This window comes from Chenopodium album, chromosome 17 (genome assembly GCF_948465745.1).
Source record: "Chenopodium album chromosome 17, dcCheAlbu1.1, whole genome shotgun sequence".
Lineage (NCBI taxonomy): Eukaryota > Viridiplantae > Streptophyta > Magnoliopsida > Caryophyllales > Amaranthaceae > Chenopodium > Chenopodium album.
In genome coordinates this window covers 1,071,577-1,090,292 of record NC_137850.1, presented here as the reverse complement: position 1 = coordinate 1,090,292, position 18,716 = coordinate 1,071,577, and the positions used below count along the sequence as shown (strand labels likewise).

Sequence of the window (18,716 nt, the reverse complement as noted above, 5' to 3'; positions counted from 1 at the left end):
GTGGTGATATACACCCCTCTGACTCATTTTGAATTTGATTTTCATTGGAAATCATGTTATCATCATGTGTTTGACAATGCTCTAAATGATTCAAGGATCCCAAGGCATTTTGGTTAGGTAAGTCACAATTCCTTATACTTTGAATTTGATTTGAAGAGCTCATTGACCTTCTTGGTACATTATAATTGCCACCATTTTGTACCAAATTTGAGGATCCCACATGTTCTCCTACCACATTTGAGTAAAGATTACTTCCTGCTTAATTTATAATCAATGTAATTAGAATAATGAAAAAAATAATGAAGAAAATAATGCATCAAACCTAATGTTAATACAATTTCAGAGTAATTCATTTACCTTTTCCATCTTGTTTTCGATTACACACATTTTTTCCACCACCTCTCCCAACCATTCTTTATAATTTCCTGTTTTTGCATAAACACGTAATAACATTAGTTTAGAATACATTCTATACAAAACTCCATCCATTAACTAATATAGAAATCTGTAAACTTATAGTGGTATACACATGATGTAAGTATAATATTAACGTATATACGACAAAAAAGCAAATTTCATACACTGAAAAAAAAAAGAGAGAAAGAAAGATAACATATTCAATTTTACTCTTGTGATGACTCCGAACTAAACTCTTCCTCTTCACTTGTATCTTCTAAAACTTCAATTTCACCATCATTGATAAAGTCATCATCTTTACCAATTTCCTCAATCGCTTTTCTAACTAACTTTAGAACACTAGGTTCTCTCTCAACCACAAAAGTATTTGTTGCTAATGAATTTATAAGAAAGCTATCATTCCCAGTCCTGAAGCTTTGGCATTCAACTTGATTTACATCAACCTGCTGATATACGTCCACATTTACACCACCTTGGTCATTCTTATCATTGTTTGGCATATCATAAAGATCTCTGGGTTGGGTTTTGATAACAAACTGCCAATCCTCATTTTTCGGATCTTGTACGTAGAATACTTGTTCAACTTGTGATTCTAAAACGTACACTTCTTTTGTTTTCAAAGAACCCCTTTTATTTACACTTATCAGTCCATGATCATCCACTTTGTATCCTTTTCCAAGGTGTTGTACATCAAACCATGCACATTTAAAAACAAACGTACGATTCCCACCCGGATACGAAACCTCAAAGATGTCTTTTAACACACCATAATATTCTTTGTCTGAAATATCATCTCCACGTACCATAACTCCACTATTTTGAGTTTTCCTATTCTCACACCTATCATGTGTATGAAACCGAAAACCGTTAACTATATAAGCAGCATAGCGCCTCACAACTCTAGAAGGAAAACAAACTAAATTATATATGTCTTCATCAATGTTCCCTTCTTCATAGAGTTTACACACCTATTTGAAAAAAAAAATAAGAATACCAGGTTAAAATTATCATGCATTAGATATGAAAAATTAATTATATTCTCTATGAATGAACTCTTACACGATCATGAATCCAAGTTGCAAATTGCATCTTGTGTCTTCGTTCCACATTTCTTGGATCTTCTCTGTCCAACATTAATTTGTGTTCGCTGGAAAAAAATATATAATATAATGTAAATAATAAAATATAAAAATTTACAGATTAAAATGACTATTTTCAACACTTACCTAACAAAATCAATAAGCTCATCGCAGTTTAGTAGATTGTACAAATGGATTTGATCACATTCTTCAAAGCTAAGATGTCGCGGTGCCCCTTCTCCGAGTGCATGACCAAGGGGTCTAAAAATATCTAACTTGTTTCTCAAAGTAACATCATTCAAAGTGTCATCATCATTTCTCCCTTTCCTATTGAATTTAGTGTCAAAATCACTCATATATCTTGAGCAAAATGTTAGACACTCGTTTGCAAGATAGCCTTCTGCAATGCAGCCCTCTGGTTGTGCTCTGTTTCGAATGTACTTCTTAAAGTTCCAAGATATCTGCAATTATAATTACAAATGAAAATTGAGTCTATATATAGAAAGAAAGAAATTTCTAAAAATTCAAATAGATGTCCTACCTTTCAACTGGGTACATCCATCGATACCGGACAGGCCCTCCGATCTTTGCTTCAGCAGCTAAGTGAACCACCAAATGCACCATCACATCAAAAAAAGCAGGAGGGAAAATCATCTCGAGCTTGCACAATGTGTTAGGAATTTGTGCTTCGAGGGTGTCCAGTTCCTTTATTGTTATGTTTTTTGAGCAAAGGTTTCGAAAAAAAGAGCTAAGCTCAACTAAAGGCTCATAAACTTCCTTTGGCAGGAATCCACGAGTTACAAGAGGAAGAAGTTGCTCAATAAAAACATGATGGTCATGACTCTTCATGCCAGATATTTTCTTTCCATTGTCCCTGACACAACGTGAGATATTTGATAAGAAACCATCAGGTGACTTAATTCCAGCAAACATCTCACAGATTGCAGCTTTCGCAGTTGAATTTAGTGTGTAGGATGCTACTGGAACTCGTACTTTATCTCCATCCAAACTAAGGTGGAGCTCATCTCGAATACCCATTTTCATCAAATCAATTCGAGCCTTTACCGTGTCTTTTGTCTTACCTCTGATATTCATCAAAGTGCTTAAAATATTATCAGACACATTTTTTTCGATATGCATGACATCTAAGTTGTGTCGAATTTGCAGTTTTCTCCAGTACGGTAGTTGGAAAAAAATGCTTTTTTTGTGCCAACCATATAAGCTATTTGAAGCATCCCATTTTCTTTTCTGTCCAGCAACCTTACCAAATGCTGCTTGCTCAAATCGATTAAAACAACTTAATATTTCATCACCAGTTAACGGAACAGGTGCATGCCCTCTTTCTTTTTTATTATCAAATGATTTAGCATCTTTTCTCCATTTATGATTAAAAGGCAGCCAACGACGATGACACATATAACAACCTTTACTCATCAAGGAAGTGCGCTTGGTATCCTTATGGCAGGATGGGCAAGCATAGTGACCTTTAGTACACCAGCCCGACAAATCAGCATACGCAGGAAAGTCACTAATAGTCCATAAAACCATGGCATGCATATTAAAATGTTGCTTAGAATAAGCGTCATAAGTTTCAACTCCAAACTCCCAAAGGTCCTTCAGTTCTTCAATTAAAGGTTGAAGATAAACATCAATATTTCTTCCAGGACTCGTGGGTCCCGGAATGAGTAGAGATAAGATGAAAGAATGAGGCTTCATACATATCCAAGGAGGTAAGTTGTAAGGAATAAGAACAACAGGCCAAATACTATGTTGAGAATTATCAAAAGGTTGGAAACCATCACAAGCTAATCCAAGTCTAACATTGCGTGCATCTCTGGAGAATGAAGTATACTCCTCATCAAATGATTTCCATGCAGCAGAATCAGCTGGATGCCTCATTACCTCATCATCCACCCTTTCTTCTTTATGCCATCGCATATCTTTTGCGGTCTTTCTTGACATATATAACCTTTGTAATCTGGATTTCAATGGAAAGTGTCGTAGCACCTTGTGTGGCACTTTTTTCGTTCCATTACAAGCACCTTCAGGAACATTCTTGTATCTAGGTAAGCTACAAGTAGGACACTTATCTAGATGTTCATTTTGTTTCCAATAAAGAATACAATCATTTTTACAAGCATCAATCTTCACACACTCAAGACCCAAATTGGAAATCAATTTCTTTGCCTCATAATATGAATCAGGAAGGTTAGTTCCCCATGCTTCCCCTTGCAATTTCAGTAAACTATCAAAAGAGCTATCACTCCAGTTATTTAAAACCTTCAAATGCAGCAGCTTTACTATATAAGACAGCTTTGACATTGTTGTGCCATTAGAGGTCAATGGCTCTTCATATTCTTTCAAAAGATGGTAAAACATTGCTGCATCTCTAGTTGGTTCTTCATTAAATTCATAGTCATTTAGATGATCCCCCTGCATACCAGGTACCCCAAATGCATCTTCTAACATATGAACTCCACTATCATCACTTTCCATTCCATTTCCATTTCCATCTCCATCTTCCATACCACTAATGTTACCACTCAGAGAATTACTCACCTTTTCACCATGAAGGTCCCATATAGTGTAATACTCATACATTCCTGACTTTAGTACATCAAACCTCACATCACACCTTTTTTTATACACTAAATTACGACAATTATCACAAGGACACCTAATAGTGGCAGTATTATCATCCTCTATGACATTAGAAAAGGCAAAGTTCAAGAAATTATCAACACCCTTTATGTACTCGACAAGTGAACGATCATTTATTTTCATCCATTCCTTATCAAAAGCCATTCCCTAAATTCACATTAATATAAATAAGATAAAAAAAATTCTAAAATATTCAATGAAATAGCATACATATAATTGATGTACAATCATACAAATATAGCATAAGTATCCATTTAAATGACAAACAATCCTAATTATACTAACATGCCTTAATTTAAAATATATAAAACAATCTCCCTCAAAAAAAAATATATAAAACAATCACAACTTTGACTTGAACCATATGAATATTAAAATCAAAAAATAAAAAATTTATAAAAAAAACTTTGAAATAGGATAAGAGTATTACCAACAAGAAACCGTCCAGATAGCCTGCTATAGCTCAAAAAGTTTTCTCCTTTGGTTACTTCGATTTTCTATCAGCTAGCTACTAATTATGTGTCTCTGTAAAGGAAAAGAATGTAATGTAAAATCAAACAAGAAAACTTGTTAAAGTGGCCTACTTTAATTAAAATAGTTTTCATCTTGGTTAAGTTGAATTGCTATCAAATCTAGTGAATAAAACCTTTTTAGATACATGGACGAATTTGCTATTTTCTAACAATGTAAAATACTACTTCGCTATAGCTAATCCCAAAAATATTGAATATGTGAGTTTATTTTACAGATATACATACACATTTAAAATTTAATAATTAAAAGAAACCTCAATTACAACAATAACAAGACATACATGGGCTTAGTTCTACACCTCAACCTCTAAGCAAATACTGCAAAGAAATTATTTGCAAAAAAAAAAAAAAAAAAAAAGAATAAAGCAATTAAATTAAACTAATAGAAATTATCATCCAATGTAGTAAACAAGTAATCTATTAACTTTACAAACAATAATTAAATAGAAAGTTGCTTTTGACATTGATTTCAAGTATGACAGTCACATAATCAACCCACCTCTTCTAAACTGTAGTAGTACTACATCGAACCTAGTCCTTAATTAAAAAAAATTTCAATTGACTAATACATGCAAGATATCTAATAAATTATTTCAAAACTATAAGAAGAGTATCTAAAGATGTTAACTATAATAGTAACATGTAATTTATACTCCATATTATATCCCAAAAAATATGATAGAAATCACATTCAACTCCACAATAGTTTACCCCTAAACTCAGTTACTCAGATTTACAAGCAAATAGCTTAATTTTTTCCACAAAAAATTTAAAAAAAGAGCAAATTTCTTAATTTACTGTAATTGTCAAATAATAGGTCACAATTTAACATTATATGAAAAAAAATTCAATTTTTTATACAAAGTAAGAGTATGAGATTGTAGGACTACAAAAAAAAATTAAAAGAAAGAACTAACCTCTTGTTACTTGCTATTAGAGTACTACCAAGAAGAAATCATCACAGCTAGCTAATGTCAAAATCCATACCCACAAGAATTTCCTTTTTTTTAGACAAACACTAACTCCCAAAATTATATTGCGCCAAACGATTCAAGCAATTTGAGCTAAGAAGTAATTTATTTAGAATTTATAACTTTTTTTGAGGTGAAATAATAGATAATTTTAGTAAGCTTAATTTGTAGTTGTTTTGGGTAATTTTGTAGTTGCTGAGTGGCGAAAATTTGGGGTGGCGGGATGAAATAAGGGTTAGGCGGGGAAGAAGAAGGATAGAAGGTTCTGGGTTTGGGAAAGTAAAATATACAGTACAACTTTCTTTTGTTTTATCAATTTTTTATTATTATCTTTGTACTTTTTAGATTTGTAGTCAGAAATATCAGCAACAACATTGTCGTTACAATTAAAAGCGGTATATTTAGCAACGATTAAAGTTGTTACCAATAATTATTAGAAAGATTTGCAACAAATGTGGTCGTTGTAAAAAATTAAGATATATTTTGCAACGACACTTATCGTTGTGGAAAGCAGTCTCAAAATTTCACATGGCCCGCGCTTGAAGTTTTGATGGAGGGAAATGAAATTGAATATATTGCAACGACATTGTCGTTGTTAAAATTAATATTAGCAACAATAATTAAGTCGTTGCTAAAGAGTTGTAGCCAAAAATGGGTTTTCTTGTAGTGAATTAAGTGATTAGCTAAAGTGAGTCACTATTTTGATTATTAAATGCATATATAGTAGTATGCAGAAATCAATCCAGTATATGTATACAAATCATGTAACTTCAATTTCTTTATCCGTTCATTGTTTTGTTGGATTGTTGGATAAATCTCAACGTGTGTAATTCGGGAACATTCTGTAGAAGAGTAAGATTTTAAAGGATCATTTTACTACTCTCTGCTTCTTATTGATGTATAAGAGTTCGTTCTTACAAGTTATCTCCGTATTTGTTCACTTTTCCTTGGGACAAAATTATACACTGATTGGGTGTTTTGCTTTTTTTTATTTTATTTTTTGTGGATGAACTTTTTACCATGTTGATGTTGCTTGTCTATTGTGGGTTTTGTTCTCAGTATGTCCATGAGGAATTGATAGAGTGAAAGCATCCAACTGCCTGGAGTGAGTTTGAAATGGGATTGATTAATAAGGAACGGAGATCCTGTTTGGAGGAATCGAGCCCAATAAATGTGTTCCTCTAATTTAAATATCGAGTCATACAGTTAATTCCGTGTACAAGAGTAGCCGAGTACATCCTTGACACACACGAGTCTAGAAGTTTGGGTCAACATTCGAGGGCGGCTAAGATACCTGCTTACCAAGTGCTTGGTGAAATTGCCAAACTCCTGAAAAGAAAGGCTTAGTCTTATTAGGGACAAATATGTCGAAAATGAGGTAAATGGAGATATTTTGATAGGAAGTAGATATCCTAGTTCATGTTTTTTGGAATTCTCTTGAGACATATCTTCTTGTTGATTTGGTTAGCTTTTCTGTTTCCCCTTTACTCATGATTTATAAATTGCTATCGCTAATAATTTCGCATAAATTGTTTGGAAATTTGAGTGTCTGTATACAATCATTGCAATTCTGATAATTTTCCTTTTAATGGCATTGTGATCTTTGTTTTAGTTTTTTAGCTATTGTTAACCTCAAATGTGATATAGATGTTGCATACTACTTAGTATCATTTTGTTCAACCCGCGTAAAATCTACCTTGGAACTTGTCTGCTTAAGCCTTGAAACACATCCTATTTTGATATACTTCGTGTGTTGAGTTAAGTTATGGTACTAATAAATAATAATTAATATGTGGGCTGTTGTCTGAGCCCTATCTTGATGTTGATCTTTCTACAACTGTAAATTTGTGTAGTGCAGGTCAGTTCATATAGAGGGGTCAGGAAAGAGAGAAAGAAAGAAGGGAAGGGAGAGAGATAGAGAGTGAGAAAAAGGGCCCGGGAGTGGGGAACCGGAAGAAGAGAGAGAGATAGCAAGAAAGAGGAGTTGGGAGAAAAAGCAAGTGAAATAAAGAGAGAATGAGAAAGAGGGCCATGAGAGAGCAATAACGGTCGACAGAAAAAGAGTAATAAAGGAAAGTGAGGCTAGGAGAGAGAGAGAGAGAATGAGAGATGGGTTGGGGGAAAGAAAGAGAAGTCCCGGTAGGGAAAGAGATAGAGAGGCCGGAAGATAGAGAGAAGCTGAGAAAAATAAAGGGGGTTGGGGGGAAAGAGAGGGGGGAGGGCTTGGGGGAAAAGGGAGTAAGTGTAACCTATAATTTTTCAATGTCTTTAATAGGATAGAATAGGGACAAAATGGATTAGAAAGAAAGAAAGAGACTAAGAGAAAGAGTATAGGGACATGGGTTGATAAAGGAATGAATGAGTGGTATGGGAACAAGTTTGACCTGTAATTTTCAAAGGCACTAAAAAAAGTGGGAGAGAGAGAGAGAGAGAGAGAGAGAGAGAGAGAGAGAGAGAGGTAAAACAATTCAAGAGAGAGAGGTGAAAAACAAGTTTGACCTATATTTTTGCGGTTTTCTCATGTGAATGGACACAGGATTTAAGGGAGGTCTCAAAGCGCACAGGAAAGCTAAGGTTGCACAGCCAGCTGTTGCTCATGGTATAAATGTAGGTGTAGAAATTAAACCTATTGAAAAGGTGTAGAGAGTACCAACAGGCTATGTTTTAACTTTTAAACTTGATTGCTTTGTGGATAGGCTATCTTTAAACCAACCAAAAGCTCCCTTTAGGTTCCCTGAGTAGGCTTCACTGAATTGGCCTACAGAAACAGTTGCTGACTTTTTAAGAGGTACTCTCTTGACCTTTTCTCATACATTAGTGTGTTAGCCTACATTATTTGTTTATTTCTCCCTGTGCAAGGAGCTTCTACCTGCATTACTTCTTCCGCTTTTGAACTGCCTAGCCTGTTGAGAATGTGTTTCTTTATCCCTTTTATTGCACATGCACTGGTTTACTTTGGTTATCCTAAACGCTTGCATAACGTCTAGGAGTTAATTAATTAGCTGACAATGAAATTGTTATGATTTAGTCTCAGTTTTTGGAGATTATAAAGCATTAGCAGACGAATACTTTTTTATACTGATTTTTTTCATTTCATTAAAGCAGATTGCTTTTAGCTTTGTTTTTCCTCTTGAATGATTTTAATAATTTGAAACTCGGGTGGTTGGATAGTTGGAGAGGACCTTTAATTTTGATGGGGGAAGAGGTGACTCAGTAGGGAAGAACCAAGTTGCTATTATAAAGAATATTTAGCCCACTTTGGTGATATGGATAGTGAAACCTGAAGTAAACTAAAGATATACTTTTGACTTTTCATTATGTCTTCTTTATCCATGTTGGACACTCAACACTTCGACAAGGGTATTATCTTGAATCACGTAATTGTAGAAGAAATTTTGAAAACAGAAGGAAGGAAAACAAAGGTTTAAACACAAAATATATGATGATTCTAATCTAAAATAACAAGGACAATGTTGTCCAGCACTCTATCTTAGTAGATCCTCCCATTTGCAATATAGTAGATCCTTCCATTTGCACGCAATATGCTCCCCTGGTAATGCTCTGTAATGTAGTTATTTTTATATAGTGTAATTGAAGAATAAATAGATAAAGAGAATTTGTTAACGATTTTCTATGACACAATATCACAAATAGATGTGTAGAGAAGTAGAGAGAGGGAGTGGAGATTAGCTTTAGACATAGGGGAGTGAGTGAGGAGGGGGGTCAAGTTGTAGTTAGCTGTATAAAATTGTAAAAACATAGGAGCACGTTTAAAAGATTTTAGTAATTATATTTTGATTTTTTTTTTTAGTAAGCGATATTTGATTTTTAAATACGAAGATTTCCCATGGCTATGAAGAATGCTGTAACTTAAATTTTGCATGTTATATATAGTCTTGTATATATAAGAGGATTACTTTTGTTGAGTAAAGCTTGTTTATTTAAAATATGCTGAAAAATTATTTGGATTGCTTGACTCGTCACATGCTTGATCAGACAATTAAAAAGGACAGTACTTAGTTTCAAGATTGCAATTTGTTATATTTTTTTTACCTTTTTTAGGACAATATATTTTCCATAAATTAGCTTGCTAGAGAGGTATGCTATATAGCCATTGTCTCTAAATACTGTTGATTGATGCAAAGTCATGGTTGGAGGTCATTAAGTGAGAGTTTATTTTCATTGAGTTTACACACAAGCTCCCTAAATACATACGTGGTAATGAGTTTGTTTTCATTGAATTCAAATTTTTCAATATGTTTGGCAGGAAAGTGGTGGTGTTTATTTGCTTATTTTATTTGATGTTGCAGGTTGATGGGATACCGACTATACGAATGTCGCTCGATCTCAAATGTAAAATCAGAACCAATTAAGCAAGATGAATTGTGATGTGCAATAGAGGATAGTGCTTTTTATAATTAATCAATGGTAGCTTTTATTTCCACAAAGAATATGTTGTACAAGATGCAGCCTTTGATGATGTATACAATTTTTTAAGGGTGAGCAAATTATTTAGGGATGGGCATACTATACGGAGGTGAGCAAACTATTTTAGGGTAATGTAATTTGAATATGATATTTAGGAGTGAGAAAATTCTTTGGGGGTGAACAAATTATTTTAGGGTAATGTATGGGTGAGCAATTTATTTAGGAGTGAGGTAATTTGTATATGATTTTTAGAGGTGGACAATTTAATTTTAAGTGAGTTGATTGTATATGACATTTAGGGGGTGAGAAAACTATTTAAAGGTGGATAATTTTGTATGATTTCTAGGGTTATAAATTTTATAAGGATAAGTAAATACTTTAGGGGTGAGTAATTTTTATAAAGGTGAGGTAATTGTATACAATATTAATATACTTATAGACTATATGAATAATATGTCTATACTTAATTACAAAATGCTTTATTACTCTTACATTTTCCATCAAATATCATATTATAATCTAACAAAACAATAACAACCGTTTCTCTTGATGATAAATAAAACAATAAGTATTATTACACATTAACTTACGCTAACATATTACCGATACTTAATATTAGTTTATTGGGCTATCGCGCGCGATGGCACAACTAGTATAAATAAACATAGTTGAGACATATTAATTATACGATTACGTATTGACGTACAAGTGATTTTGTCATTGACGAGTTTGATATAATTCTTGATGGTAAAGAGTTGATATGTGAGTAGAAAATTTTCCAATTATAATGTAAATTCATCCATGAATTGCAACCAGTAAACTGTTGCTTCATCTATAATGTTGATGGTCAAATAATTTAATGAATGACATGCAAATTTAACGGAAGGAACTTTATTGAATCGTATCCAAAATGCTCAGTTTTAAGGGAGGATTATTGTAATATTTTTAATTTTTACAATTGACTCACTTCCATTACATAGATAAACGTCTAACAGAAGATGGGACAACTTTAGAGGTAAAGTACTTGTTGGAGTCGTACAGTGATAATTATTGCAATGACTATTTTATTGAGTTACTTACATTTTAGACTTTTCTTATGTTTCTTGTGCGGGTATATGTCGGACTTAGTAGTATAGGCGTTTCTGTGTAGTGGCAATGGATCTCAACCAATTCCAAGCATACACCAAGAAAAAAATGGCGGCAAAAAATTAATGAGAAGAAGACAAAATACCAACTATCTAGGAGGTCACCACTTTAATTAACTTAGAGAAAATTGTTGACCTAGAATGAGGGCTTGTATATATAAGGTGGAAACATAAGAAAGGGTAGACAATATTTTGTGTAGTGATTGGAGAGTTAAGCCACTATTTTGGAGAGTAAAGCAATGCAAACAACATTTGTAAAGAAATGTTAATTTAATTAAATCTTCAACCTTTCCTTTGTATTGTTATATTTTGTTTCTTTAATTTGTTATGTTCTATGTTATTATGAGTAAGATAGTGCAGGGACGATTCCATTGCTCAGGAATATAGGATGTTGTACATTTCATTAATATGCTAGCTAGTTATCAATGAAGTGACTTCATTGCTATAATATGTTTTGAATTACTAAATTCATATTATATAAGTTTTGTTAAAGTTCATATAAATAGGCATGCTATTGTTGTAGTGCTTCTGGTGATTTGTTCTATTTTATTGCAGAATATGATAAGGAGTATTGAGTCACATGTTATCTATGTGACTAATAATGTCTTAGCAGATCGTAGAGATTTATCAATTTAGTGGGAATTAATTATATGACAGGTAGATCGACCCTTTTTCAAATTTCTCTTCTACCACAGAAAAATGGCGGCCCCCTAGGTCTAGTTGTATGAAATTAACACTAGTGGTGCTTGGAATAGCTCAACTAATGCTGCTGGTGGCGAGGTACTAAAAAAGCGATACCGACTCTTGGTATTATGGGTTCTCTAGCAAGCATGACGTTGTTATCCTTCTTGCTCATGAACTCTATATTATTCATGATGGTTTGAACTTTGCTACCATTCTAGAGTTCAAGAAATATTAGAGGTAGAGACAAATGTTAAGTACTTGAAAAAGTTGTTTGAATATGTGGACTATGCTTCTCACCATGAGTTGTATGCTCTAATCAATAACGTTTGCCAGGTCTTGCAAATAAATGGAAAAATTGTTATTAAACATATCTTTAGGGAGAAAAATAAGGTTGCTCGTTGGCTTTCTATGGTTGTTGGCCATAAGGATTACTTTGTTTCCCATACGTACGTTTGCCAAAACTACTTATGATGCGGACTTGGGAGCATCTTCCTGGACAACTTAAGATTTGGCTTGATTTAGTTGTTTCGTTTTCCGTCTAACTCTGGCTCTCCTAAGTTGCATATTATATTTCGTACCGTTGCTACCTTTCTCTCCTCTGGTAGGATTTTGTCCCTTTGATATTTATCCTTCAAGGTGTTTTTTTACCATCGATGCTCCCAACTACATAAGGATGATTATAACCGCATAGACTAATAATATATTAATTTCCTTTCAGGTAAAAACTAGTGTGTGTCCCGTGCAATGCCCCTGTAACACCCTAAAAATTCCTTTCTTTTAAAATACCTGTTTTGCCCTATTTTAAAACTTTAAATAGGAATATCTAAGACATTACCGCCACCGTGAAAACGGCTAAGGCAACTATCAAAGACACACGGCGGAAGACTAATTTCAAAACCATTCAAAACAAGTCAACTTGAAAAGTCAATCAACGAAAGTAAAGTCAAACCAAAGTCAAACAAAGTAAAATAAAATCAACCTACAACTTGGAACCATTATAGGCCCTTATTAAAACCAAACTAACTTCAAAACTTTTGCGTTAGTCATGCATAATAATAATAATAATATCATAAATAATTAAAGCATTAAACACATCATATACTTATAGAAACTAGCATGATTCGCTCTTCACTCATGTTCATTCATGAATATGCTTCATCACCTGAAAAGCTTCTCTCTACTTGTTTCCACTACTCTCCATTAAAAATGGGTTATCATAGGGCCAAGATAAAGACAAGGCCAACACACACACAAAACACACAATCAGCAAAGCTGAGTACATAAGCATAATTAACACACTAACATGCAATTACCTATCAACACACAACTTACCTTGTTGTACCTGTTTTTCAAGCATACAACATTCAACAAAACTTCTCACTAGAAAACTACATAATTTATTTAGCGTTGATTACGCATCGAACGGGTTTCCCACTAACCTCCCCCAATAAATTGAGGTTATTGACACGAGAGCTAATCGTGCCAGCATAAAAAACCACTCGTAAGTGGCGAAATTCCTGCGCATAATAATAATAAGGGTTGCCTGGATTAAGGTTAATAATTAAGGGGGTAGATTTTATGAGAAGAATAATTACAAGGGACTAATTTAGGGGGACACTTTTTTCAAGGGTAATATTTTTACTGGTTTGGTATGAAGGTAATGGTTACAGCCTACAGGGCAATTCACTTTGTTCAGCAAATTCTTTTTTTTTTTTTTTGGTTTTACATTTGCAGAATAATTTTGAATATTCAGCAATCTTTGTTTTTTTTTTTTTTTTTGAACAAGAACATTCATCGATTTAGATGACTGTCAAATTAATTAAAAAAATTCAACATTATCTTTTTTATTTTTTTATTTATTTTTTAAAAAACCAAAAATTCCACATGCACAAATGCACAATATGTGAATCGATCCAATTTCATTACAAATAGTACAATTAACTTGCTTTCAAAAGAAAAATCCTACGGATCTAAATCAATTTTCAGGTTTAAATTTTAGTTTGGTTTTCTTTTTATCTTGAAATCAAACAATAAAATCGAAAAGGGAAAAAAAAATAAAGTCAAATTGCTATAAAATAGAATGTCAAAGTAAAATTGAAATAATAATTTGATGACATGTATACCTGGAAATCTGGAAGATTTATCTAGCCATGGAAAAAAAGAGAAGAATGGTGGTTGAGTTATAGAAGAGGATGATGATGAGTTGTATTGGGTGAATAATTGTCAGGTGAATAGTTACCCTAGGAGGGGCTAGGGTAATGCATTTCTCTCATTTTGGGGGGAAAATTTACGGGCCTAACTTATTTACCCCAATCCAAGCAGAAGCAAAAGCCCATAATTATTACCTCATTAACTATTACCCCCCTATTTCACCCAATCCAGGCGGGCCCTAAAAGGAATGTACAACGTCCTGTACTCTAGTAGAAGTTATGGTTAAATATAAAACCCCATAACTCCCCCCATATGTTCATACTCAAGGTATATACGTTCCAAGAGTTTTGGTGCGTAATCTCTTCTACTTTACGTTATTTACAGATTATTAAACTTGGTGATGACTCTCAAACCATAATCATTCAATTAACAATAATTATTCAAACAATCAAATATACCAATTTAATTCTTGAATAATTAGTGACCACATAATATTTAATGTTGAACCCTTTTTAATTCTACCTTGGTGCCAATGACACCTTAAACGCATAATGCGCTACAAATCCTATCCCTCGGTGTTGAAAACACCTTAAGTGCACTAAGGCACCAACTTATAATTTATTCCTAGTGTACAAAGACACTTACATAGCTCCTTCCTCATGCTTATAACATCAATAAAAATTATATGAACCATAATAAAATTTCTTTTCAATATCCTAAACCAAATTAAACATTTAGTTTAATTTAACATGCTCTCTAACATGCCACAAATAAATATGTGGTTCATAAACAATATTCCAAACTATAATTTTCCATCCAATAATCCATCACAAATAAATCATGCTTCATAATCCAATCACCAATAACATCCAAGTCATAATTTCCATTCCAAATCTAGCATGATACTACTTGTAATCAATTAAACACAATTAGCATGTTACTACATCAATGAAATTATGCTAAGTACGGGAACGTACCTTGAATACGATCTTAATATCGCCACAATTATTAGAAATCACTCACTTCAAAGTCTCCTACAATTTAAAATCATAGAAGAGTATTAAAAATCCTCTCTACACAAATTTCCAGCAATATATACTATTATAAAACCCCTCATAATTTAATTAAAATAAGCTGAAATTATATTTAAAACATCATACTTTAATCCCAATTAATGAGTAATTGAAATTCCTTAAAGAAACTTGATTTTCCATGCACTACCAAAAATTTCAGCACTATATTTTAATGAAAACTTGCTGCAATTTAGCCTTAAAACACTTTAATCAAAGATTTACACCATTATATATCATAATCCTTCAATAATTCATAATTCAAGAACCTAGGGTTTCAAAAATTAGGGCTTTTCAATTAAAAACATAATCTGAAAATTAATTAACATAATACTCATAATCAAACATCAAAAATCAAATCCCAAAACTCATTATTAACAATTAGATCTAGGATTAAATTGGTTTTTAAAATAAAGTTTCAATTTTTTTTTTCGAAAGCAAGGGCAGCCGACAGCCACCAGGGTGCTGCCGGCGCCGGTGGCTGCCTGCTGCTGGCGACTGGCGGCCACCGCTGTTGGTGGTCAGCCGGTGGTGGTGAAAGGGGAGCCGAAAAAAAGGGGAAGGGGAAAGAGGAAGAAAAAGAAAGAAAAATAAAGAGAAAGGGGAGATAAGTTTACCTTGGGTTTTCTCCACTCTAGGCAAAGTTTGATTTGCCTCATGTGTTGAATATTTATACCCCTTCTCTAAAACCCTTCTCCCTAAACTTTCCTCTTTTGATTTTCCTAATCCCTTCCCTAATAAAACTTTACTAAAATAAGACTTTCCTTAAATTAAATTCCAACTTAATTAAAGTAATTAATTAAACAAACTTTTCTTTTATAAATATTTCCAAACTTATTTAAAATAAATAATTAAAATACATTAAATAAAACAATTCAATTTAATTAAATACTTCTCAAAATACTTATTTTAAATAAAATACTTATAAAAATACGAGTTATTACAGCCTCGGATTGCTAGTTTCTACTTCATTGCTAGTTTGTACTTCTTAGATTTAATACTTATGTTCAACTGTTTGTATGCTAGTGCGTGATCCGGGTGTTTTTCGGATGTTACAGTTTGTTTTTTACCTCATATGTATTTATTTTCTAATCTTCTGAATAATAAATAAATTAAATAACCTCTTATTTGAAAGGAATATATAATGTTAATTATGTAAAATTTAAAACACTAATAAAATTTGGTTGAGATGGTAAATGTGTAACCTTTATTTATTGGAGGTTGCGGGTTTGAATCTAGATACAACCATAATGTATTTATTTAGTTAAATAGTATAGATGGGAAATTCATTTTTTTTTTTTGGGATAGAACAGCTCATAAAGTACAAGAGTTGGAATTGCTAAAGCGTCACACAATTTAGTAACTCTCTCTCTCTTCCCCTCTCTCTAAAACCCTAGCCTCCATTATTAAATTTTGGAGGAGCTTATGTTGGTTTTTACTAATAGAAAGCCCCAAACTTTGTTTTTTGTGTGTCTTTTCTCTTTCATTTTATTTGTTTTAGGTATATAATAACTCTTCATCTAATCTTCTAGGAGGAACATTTCTCACTCAAAAGAAAAGACTTTTCTAGCTTCTTCTTGAGGAGGATTTTTCACCTACGAAAGACAAAGTTTTTCTTCTCTCTTTTGAGGAAGGATTTGTTTTTTGTTTGATAGATTGTTGTAGAGTTGTTTCACGGGTAAGGATTTGTGCGAGTCAAAAAAAGAGATTAATCTTTCGATTATAATCAAATTATTTTCAGTAGGGGTAAGCAAAAATTCAGGGTACCCTGACTAGGAATCGGAACCTGCTCGGAACTGCAGGTTCCAGAACCGGAACTTGTTGATCAGGTTCCGTTTCCGGGTAATAAAATTGGGAACTTGTTGTAACAGGTTTTAATCCCAATTAATAAAATTTTGGACCCGAAATCTGTAGAGTACTCTGTTAATACAGGTTTCTGTAGGGTATATGAAACCGGAACCTATAATTTAAGCCCAAATATAAAAGACCAATATGAAAATTATATAATTAAGCAAGCCCAAAAAATAAAACTTGGCCCTAAGCTCATTCATCATTTCTCATTTCCTACACCAGCCGTCACCTACCTTTCTCCCTCCTCTTATTTAATTTTCATTTTACTCTTAAAGGTTAAATTAATGGTATCAATATAAGTATTTGTAATTTTGTATTAAAGATACTAGACAATCAGTGTTGGTTTGTTATGTTTGTATTAAAGTTGTAAGCTTAAACTGTGAACATTTTTTTATTTTCTTTTCTTTTTTTATTATTTTTTTTATCAAGTAACTATTAAGCTTACTTTGAAAGACAGGATACCCTATTTGGAGATCGAAACCTGCAGGTTCGGTTCTGGTTCCTAAATTTTAGGAACATGTTGAAAAGATCTTGGTTCCGGTTAATATTTTTAGGAACCTGTTGCAACGTGTTCTAATTCCGGGTCCTAAAATTTTTACAAGGTACCCTGCTACGCTCACCCCTAATTTTCAGGGTTACAATAGATCGATAGACCGTCGTTGAAGAAAACTATAAATCACAACGATGTGAGAGAGAGTTTGAATAATGTACAATTTGTAACAACAACCGTAGCTGTACTGACACGATGTTTTCATTTGATTCAATTGTTATGTAATTTTTTTTATTCAAATGAGGATGAAATTTCAAAAAAATAACAAAGAGCAAAATAACCTAAACAGAAAACACTACAAAACAAACAAGAACTAGACTTAGGGGGAACTAGGCGTGGTAAAGCCACACCCTAGCATTCTCCTCCAAAATCCTATTAAGCTCTAACGGAACCGACTCAATTAAATTGACTTTGGTGTCTTAATTGCCTCCTCGGTTGGCCAATCAGTTTGCCGCATTTTGATTAGATAAAAATCACTTAGTAAATGTTATAGGACTTTATATTTATGATCAATCTTTGTAGTTGTTATATACTTATATATGGGGTATAGCCCCTCTTCTTCACGAAAAAAAGGACCCTTAGTATTTATCAATTAAAAAAAGGAAAAATTGACAAAAATAATCCCAACTTTACCTTATCCGCCTAAAATAATTCTAATTTTGAATTACCTTATTTTTTAATAATCTGAACTTTGATATGAATTTACTTTCAATGGTTCCAAGTGATAAAAAGGTAATTTTTTTTTTTTAAAAAAAATGTAATTTACACATGTCCCAACATGATTGGTCAAAATATGTTATTAGTACTAAGTTTTTTTTAGGCAGATTATTAGTACTTTACTAATTATTTTAAAAATAATTTTAAGAAAATCCACTACCACTCTACCAGCCATCCTCCCTACCCTTAACCCCCACAGGCGTCCACCCCAACCCGGCCTGCCCCTAGACTATTCCCGTCGGCGTCCCCCTTCCCCGCTACAACCTCAACCCTCCCTTTCCCTGCAAGGGCCGCAATCGTCTTTTGCAACCAATTAATCCCCACTCGCAAGTTACAAACCCCTTCTGCAACCACGAAATCGGAAAAGGGGTGGAGGTTTGGGTAGATCGGCTCGCGGTTTGCGGGCAGGGTGTGGGTTCCCACTCTTTGCAGTGAGGGCCACTACAGTCGGCAAGGGTA

At 33.2% G+C, this 18,716-nt stretch overlaps 1 protein-coding gene across 1 annotated transcript; it reads right to left on the bottom strand.

The window, feature by feature from the left end:
- Window positions 1-623: 623 nt before the first annotated feature.
- Window positions 624-5,831, bottom strand: LOC145590201 (uncharacterized). The gene is made up of 5 exons (XM_081646951.1): window positions 5,608-5,831; window positions 2,046-4,682; window positions 1,644-1,957; window positions 1,477-1,564; window positions 624-1,385 (listed from the first exon to the last, which is right to left on the bottom strand). The coding sequence occupies exons 2-5, from the start codon at window positions 4,299-4,301 to the stop codon at window positions 624-626; spliced, it is 3,420 nt and encodes a 1,139-aa protein (XP_081503077.1). The 5' UTR covers window positions 4,302-4,682; window positions 5,608-5,831.
- Between the last annotated feature and the right edge of the window lie 12,885 nt (window positions 5,832-18,716).